Source organism: Pelodiscus sinensis, chromosome 6 (genome assembly GCF_052426305.1).
Source record: "Pelodiscus sinensis isolate ZL-2025 chromosome 6, ASM5242630v1, whole genome shotgun sequence".
Classification (NCBI taxonomy): Eukaryota; Metazoa; Chordata; order Testudines; family Trionychidae; genus Pelodiscus; species Pelodiscus sinensis.
The window spans coordinates 3,580,558-3,588,252 of NC_143057.1; the positions used below are offsets into that span (position 1 = coordinate 3,580,558).

Genomic DNA, 7,695 nt, shown 5'->3' on the forward strand with positions numbered 1-7,695 from the left:
AAAAGCAACAGGGCACAAAATCTACTGCTCCCCAGATGATGCGACAGGAGGGGTGCAGACAGGCAGAGGGAAGGATTTTGATACCTGCTGTTAGGACCAGTAGCCGGGATCTTGGCTCGAGCCAAGGGCTTTGCTGCAGCTGAGCTTGTTCAATCCTAAGAGAAAGCAGGGATTCTGTCATCTGAGCTTTGAGAAAGACAGCCTCAGTGTGAGCCCCTATTGCATCCTCAGTCTGGATTCTTTGGAGGCCAGTTGTCTGACTAGAAACACCCAGCACAATGGGGTTCCAACCCTAGTAGGGACATTTCAGCACTAATATTTTGCTACCGGTTGAACCTCTCCAGTCTGGCACCCTGGGGACCTGCCTGGTGCCAAACCAGCGAGTATGCCGGACCATGGGAAGTCAATATTGTAGCAAGTGGGTCTTTTGATTTGTATTTCACCCTGGTGAATAAACGGAACAGCGCTTGACACACCCGATATAAGCTTACACTTAGCCAAGGCTCTTCCAGTCTCTTCATAACAAAGTGTTAGTGTTGTTACACAGTTTTACTGTATTGGCACAAGGATAAGTCGATAAAGCATAAAAACGTGCTTATGATTAGGAGCATTACCAACACTTCCACAGCTTCCTGGGCTCTTAGAAGACATTTAGGGGTAAATTAGAGCTAAATAACAGCACAGAACACCGAGAGCCAGGACTGGTGGCTGTAAACAATCTTTATGGGACCGTGGGAGACTTGGCCACGGCCGTGAAAAGAGGACATCCAGCTAACTAGAGTCATGCCAGACCACGGATGTTGCCAGACTAGAAAGTGCTAGACTAGAGCGGTTCAACCTATAGTGGTCGATGTTCTATCATATCGACTTGGAAAGCGAGGATCATACGTTATCAATCTCACATCAGAATTCTGGTCCCAGCAGGCTTTATTGCTTAGAAATTAAAATATGAAGCTAGGTTAAATGAGGCAGGCAGTAGATAGCAAAAATCACATTTAGAGGTTTTTAAAAAAACATCACATTACCATTATTCCTTTGAAAATTGCACTCGGGTTACAAAAAAACCAAACACAACCACACATTTTAACACATTTTTCAGGAAAAAAAAAACCAATGGTGCAAACTATTTGATTTTTAAGTGAACAACAATTTTAAGACCTGGAGTCTAGTTTCTGCTCTTAGAAATGGAACCACAAATGCATTCTTCAGCAGGCCCCTGCAAAAGGAAAGAGAGAAAAAAGGAAGAAAAGGTTAGTTCATTTTTTCTATGCCGTGCAAATGAATTTGTAACATCATGGCAATGTTCTGTTCTATTTCCAACCTTCGGTTCAGTTACAGCTGCAGAAATTTGGGGGTACTCTCAAAGCAGGGTCAGTATCCAAAACCCCTACTTGCACGGTCTGAATCCTGCTCTGGGCATGCCTCTCCTAGATCATGTGTTAGAGTAGCCCCTGGACTGCTCTAACTTATGTCAGCCATCACCAACCACTAAGGCCCACAACCTGTTTTGTTTGATAAAAGGTTTTGTTTAGTCTGGGGGGGACATGATAGCCACGTTCAAGTACCTAAAAAGTGGTTACAAGGTAGAGGGAGAAAAATTGTTCTCTTTGGCCTCTGATGATAGGTCAAGAAGCAATGGGCCTAACATTGCAGCAAGGGAGGGTTAGGTTTATGTTGTGCCTCCGGCACAGGCATCAAAGGGCCAGTTCCCTCACCCCACGAGCACAAAGTGGGGCTAGAAGGACCCCAGCTCTCAGGACAGACAACTAGGCAAAGCTGCTCCCCAGGCATCCTTAATATCCAGCCCGGGACCCATTAACACATCCAGAGAAATAGTCATCTCCTGCCAGCCAGTGCGGACGTGCAGCTCCAACTAGAGCAGTTTGTGCTGCCGGTTCAGGTTTCCAACACTGCCAGCGCCTCCCCGGGGGGAGAGCCCGTTAAGTACTGGGATCTGGATTCACCTTTGTACAGGCTGGGAATCCTTGTACAGGCTGATTGAGTTAGGATTGGTCCTGCTTTGGGCAAGGGGCTGGACTTGACGACCTCCTGAGGTCTCTTCCAGCCCTAGGATTCTATGATTCTAATCCCAGCTAGGTTGGAAGGGCAGTATGTATTTCAAACACTCGAAAGTTAGGCAATGCCAGAGTCACCATTGCTCATGCTCCCCTCCATCTGCCCTTTGGTATGTCCCCAGCAGAGACATGACATCCCGTGGTTTCCATTACTCATTCCTGCTGAGGATGGGGACGAGGGGCAGAAGGAAGATTGCACAAGATCAACCATAAATCACATTTTTAGTTTCTAAGCCCCGCTCTGACTTCATATTGCTGTCGAAAGAATTGCTCATTAGGTTGCAATGACTTTGTGGTCTTTACAGTGAGAGCAGCCCTTCTGGTCTCAACCCTACACTCTCTGTTAAGAAATATGCCGCTGACTCCACCAGGAAGAGGCTGTTAAGTCTTTCAGCGTACCTGTCTGCAGCACTGGCTGGAACTGGCCAGACATGCAAATCTCTTCCTGCTTCTGACGCACAATGCGCTGAATGTCCGGTGAGAGACCACGGGGTTTGCGTGAGAAGATAAGGGAGTAGCCGTCGTCACAAGTGCCATCCTCTTTCAGGCTGCGGCAGGCGTATGTAATGGCATAGTTGTCGTAATCGGTGTCAATCACCCAGTAGTTGTCCCCTGAAATATGAGAACAGACTGAGTCCTGGTCTCCTAAACCAGCGGCTGAAGGGAACAATGGTAGAGCCCAGAGAATTCAATGCAGAACTGCCCTCGGCCAAAATGGCTGCCATCTCCTCAGAGAGGGTTGGCAGTTTTCCATTGAAAGGAAAATGCTGTTCCTGCCAGATTGATGTTTTCTGTGGGAAAGTGTGGATTTTGCCAGAGTTTTTCGGTTTTCTAAACGGGAAACCGAAACATTTAGTTGTTGGTTGATTTGAGCTGAAGCCAAATGCTTCCGTTTGTGGAACCAAGCTGTGACTCTGGTTCCAAATCATCTTGACCAGGGGATCTCAGACTGGGGGGTCAGGAATCCTCAGGGGGTCGCGACGTTACCACCAGGGGAGAGGGCTGGTTTTCTTCGGAGTAGGTTTCCCCGTCACGTTTTGGGGACAGGCCCGTCGACAGAGGAGGGGGGCAAAGACGACAACTGGACCGGGGCCCAGTTATTCAAAAGGGTTGGTCAAGATGCACCCAGAACCTTGAGCCCTTTAAATCACAGCTTGGCACTCTCTGGGGGCTCTGAGGGCTGCCTGGGTGGTAGAGATGCAGCACGGCAGAGCACATGCCAGTCAGAACCGAAAGGGGAGGGGCATGCCCTTGGCCCCGCCCCTTCTTCCTGAGGCCCCACCTCTTCCAGGAGCATGGAGCTGGCCCTCCTCCCCACCTTGCTAGGACCCAGCGAGGCAGTCGGCTCCCCTGTCTGGGGAAGAGGGGTTGGTTATGGTAGAGAAGCAACAAGGAACACAATTTTGCAGTGCTCGCCAACCATCGGCCTCTAGAGGCGTCTCCCAGAGTAGATTCCACAGCCAGACCCCCTCTGCCGCTTGGTCAACAACATTTGGTCCTCAGCTCTCACGCATATCTCACTATCCTGGGTGACCTACAATGTCCCAGATTGCAACGGTCGTGACAGCTCAGCCACGGAAACACGTGTGCCTCGAGACCCACAGGAGACAAACCCACCCGTCCAACCAAAGGGGACGACATTCACTCACCTCCGCTAGACAGGTAGCTAGCCAGGCCTTGGTAAGTCATGTACATCTTCGCTGGGGTGGTGGGGTCTGGGACTGTGTACTGAGCAGCCATATCCGCACAGATCACCCAGAATCTGAAACCGAGCAGAGACACCCCGGAGTGAGCACATGCAGTGTGTACGTTTCAATGCACAGAACAGCAGCCCTGCTCAGGGCTCCAACAGGGACCAGGCTTAGTCGTGACTGTGCTAGTAGGGCCACTGCGCCCTGTTCCCTTTTCACAACAGTTCAGCATTAAATAAACACCATTCCACACCCAGGCGCACAGATCCTTCCCCACTCAATACGTGGGCTGCGCTGTGAGTGAATATAAGAACGGCCAGACTGGGTCAGACCAAAGGTCCATCTTGCCCAGTGTCCTGTCTTCTGATAGTGGCCAATGCCAAGTGCCCCAGAAGGAGTGAACAGAACAGAATTATCAAGTGATCTGTCCCCTGTCAGCCATTCCCAGCCTCTGACAAACAGAGATCAGGGATACCATCCCTGTCCATCCTGACTCATAGCCATTGATGGACCTATCCTTCATGAATGTAGCTAGCTTTTTTCTTTTTTTCTTTTTGAGCTCTGTTATACTCTTGGTCTTCACAAAATCCTTTGGCAAGGAGTTCCACAGGTTGAACATGCGCTGTGGGAAGAAATACTCCCTTGTGTTTCTTTTAAACCTGCTATCCTTTCCCAAGACATACTAGAGCCCTCAGCTGCCATGAGGGTTTCATACTTACCCAAAGAGCTTCACTCTGCCCTTGGAAGATGCAATCATAGTGCCGTCTTCCTCCACGGTGTACTCAGCCGAGATGTTATCCTGAAGGAAGAGGCCTTCCGGGTCTTTCTTTGCGAGGGCATACCATTTCCCTGCATACTGAAAGGACAGGAAAACCTCCCTATTAATGTCCATTGCCCAGCATGAACATCTGGCATGCGTGACCACTGCTACTGCAGAAAGCTTGTCGGGAGGTGCCCTGTGGGCGGTGCTGTTAAACACCAGGGCAAGACCCGTGTGGACACGTGTTAGTGCTCGGAGGAACGGCTCTAGTGTACATCGGCACCTTTGACCTTGGGCCAGGAACTGGGTCGGTAGCCCTGGCATAATGCCACTATCCAAGGCTGGTGGAAGCCCCCTCCAACTGTGGGCCTGAGGGATAGGAGGGGAGGTATTTAGATTTGGTGGCATTTGGGAGGAGCTGGCACCTGGCTGGGCAGGAAGGTATCAACAGCCCCACAACACCCCTACCAAGTTCTACTCGCACCTCTGCCCTCCCTCCAGGTCTGCTGCCTCTGCTATGCTCCCCATTTTACAACTGGAGAGGTGAGGCACCCAAGGCCATGCAGGAAATCTGTGGCGGAGCAGGGAAATTGAACCCTCCACTCACAGAGTCCCAAGCAGGTGCCCTGGCCACTTCTAAACCCATATTCTATTGATTTCCTGTCCCAGTTAACGGTGGTCCACCACCGGTTTTTTATGGTAAAAATGTTTATGGTAAAAATTTGCTACCATAATTCAGCCAGCTCCTCAGAAACTCCCGAGCAGCTGGCTGATGTCAGAAGTCATGAGGGTTCCAGTAAGGCCCAAATCATCTCCCTTTGATTCATCATCTGCTCCGACTCCCAAGTGAAGATTTGCAGCTCGTTAGTACACTACATTCAAAGGAGGCAAGTCCATACCATTCATTACCTGTGAGGAATGGCTCTCCCATGTATTCAGAATTAAGTTCAAGGAATCAGAGCAAGCCATTAATGGCAGCACATTTATGAATTAGGAGTCAGAGCTTTGGGACCTCCAGGAATCCAGCAGATGTTGCTAGGACAGACAAGTTTCCTTATGAGCCATGTTTCTGGCTTATGCATTTTTTGGGCTGAAGATTTTACTGAGCCGAAGGCAACAGGATATTAATCTGGTCAGTTAACAGCAAACTATGGAAACAGTGATTGAAAGAATATATTTTGCCTCTCAACCAAAAAGGTTAATTTCCCAGCTCCTGTTGCACTTAATTAGCACTTTATGCAAATTAAAGAGGTGATGTCAATTGTGTAGCTTCTACCACCACACTGTGGGCAGCAGATGAAGCTGTGACAATTACCCGTTGCTGGTCGAAGTTGTCCTTCACAGAGAAAGAATCCACTACACAGCTTTGAGCCAGGCAGTGTTCAACACCCGAGAGCACTGCTGCCAGGAACACATACTGCGCATATTTCATTCTGCAAGACAAAAGCATACATGAGGAGTTGCCGGCAGAGGCAGACCCATAAATTGGAAGAAGGTTTTTAATTGAAGGCCCTATAGTAATCCAGAGAGCATCTGAAATATACCGACTTCGGGGGGAGCAGAGCCCTTGACCTTGTGTTCATTTCAACAATTGACCTTTTCTGTGTGGTTAACAAACACTACAGCCCACTGTCATGTCAATCACATTTGGGGTGGAGATGCAGACACCAATCAATCTTACTTTTATCAGCAAGTCAGGAGTTTTCCACCCGCGTTAAGATCTCCACTGAGATGGAAAAAATGGTAGTTATTCATCTTCAGGTCAAGTTTAAAATAAAATCACTGCATCTGCTATAAATACAGATTGCAGGAGGCACATTTTTAAATGTGTTTCCTTTCATGTTACTTTAATTACAGTACAGAATTAATCCTTCTTTAAGAAACCTGGCCACGTTAAAATGCCTAAAGCAAGTCTGATTCACCCATCGGAGCACCTACCATAATTTCAGTTTGCTAAATTAGTATTTTGTTTGCCACGGATACTGGCATTTACGCCAGCTATATTTTATTGATAAAAATGGAGCTGGAAAACAGAGCTTTTCTACTTTTCCATTTACTTTTAAATGTTGTCTTGATGGAAGTGTTCCAAGGAACTCGGGAGAAGTTTCACTTGTCAGAATTAAATTGTTTTAAGTATTTACCAGTATCGAGAGAATATAAGAACATAACATAAGAACAGCCAGACTGGATCAGACCCAAGGGCATCTAACCTAGCATCCTGTCTCCCGCCAGTGGCCAGTGCCAGCTGCCCCGGGGAGTGAACAGAACAGGGAATCATCAAGCGATCCCTCCCCTGTCGCCCATTCCCAGCCTCTGACAAACAGTGGCTAGGGATACCATTCCTACCCATCCTGGCTAGTAGCCATTGATGAACCTAACCTCCATAAATGTATCTAGCTCTTTTTTGAAGCCTGTTAAGGTTCTAGCTTTCACAACATCCTCCCTGGGATCTCTCTATATCCAGCAGGATTATTACCTTTCATAGGAGATTTTTTCCCCATGAAATCAAATGTTTTCAGGTGGCTTCTCAAAACATGAAATGCATTTAACTTTCATACTAATCCCTCTCATAGTCTCGCTGCTTCAGATCTGAGAGACAATATTCAGATGTTGGATTGTTGACCCGCCTTTAGAATATTACAATTTGCCACGTAACCCCCAGCTGTATTTACCACCTACCATACCCCTCTTGACCCACACGTCCATATTAATCTCAAATGCTTACAAGGGGAAAAAAGTCTTTAGTGGTCACCCTTTGATTATTATTACAGCTTATTTTTGCAGGTGTTCAACCCTTGTCATCACATCACATAGCAAGTCATTTCGCATTTTTAAGCTTCATAATCTGACTTAGGCAGAGCCCGGCCCACCCTCCAGATGGTCCCGAAGACATGAGCAGTTAACGCTCAAGCTACCCCTCATGCATCAGCAAACGCTCCTTGCAGTTTCCCTAGGAAGATTTAACATAAGATGCCAAGTCCAATGGGGGCAGGAGAAGCTGGTTCCAAAGAGACTAACCTGCTTCTTTATTGAGAGAGAGTTGACCTACCTGCTGGGATATTGCCCCCGGAGCCCTGCAATTTACTCCGAGTCAGTCCGTCACTCTGTGGTCAGCTGGAGAGTGCTCTGTGAACTGCCCTCTGCCTGCCTTTAAATAATGAACCTGCAA

The 7,695-nt window shown here is 48.0% G+C and overlaps 1 protein-coding gene across 1 annotated transcript; it reads right to left on the reverse strand.

Moving 5' to 3' along the window:
- Positions 1-1,090: 1,090 nt before the first annotated feature.
- On the reverse strand, positions 1,091-7,695 carry LOC102456753 (purpurin). The gene is made up of 6 exons (XM_006135146.4): positions 7,576-7,695; positions 5,842-5,959; positions 4,486-4,622; positions 3,725-3,837; positions 2,475-2,687; positions 1,091-1,216 (listed from the first exon to the last, which is right to left on the reverse strand). The coding sequence occupies exons 2-6, from the start codon at positions 5,956-5,958 to the stop codon at positions 1,206-1,208; spliced, it is 591 nt and encodes a 196-aa protein (XP_006135208.1). The 5' UTR covers position 5,959; positions 7,576-7,695; the 3' UTR covers positions 1,091-1,205.

Coding starts and splice junctions, on each gene's coding strand:
- LOC102456753 (XM_006135146.4), bottom strand. CDS start 5,958: ATGAAATATGCGCAGTATGTGTTCCTGGCAGCAGTGCTCTCGGGTGTT. Junction 4,623..5,841: donor ACAACTTCGACCAGCAACGG/GTAATTGTCACA, acceptor CTGTCCTTTCAG/TATGCAGGGAAATGGTATGC. Junction 2,688..3,724: donor TAGCTACCTGTCTAGCGGAG/GTGAGTGAATGT, acceptor CTCATATTTCAG/GGGACAACTACTGGGTGATT.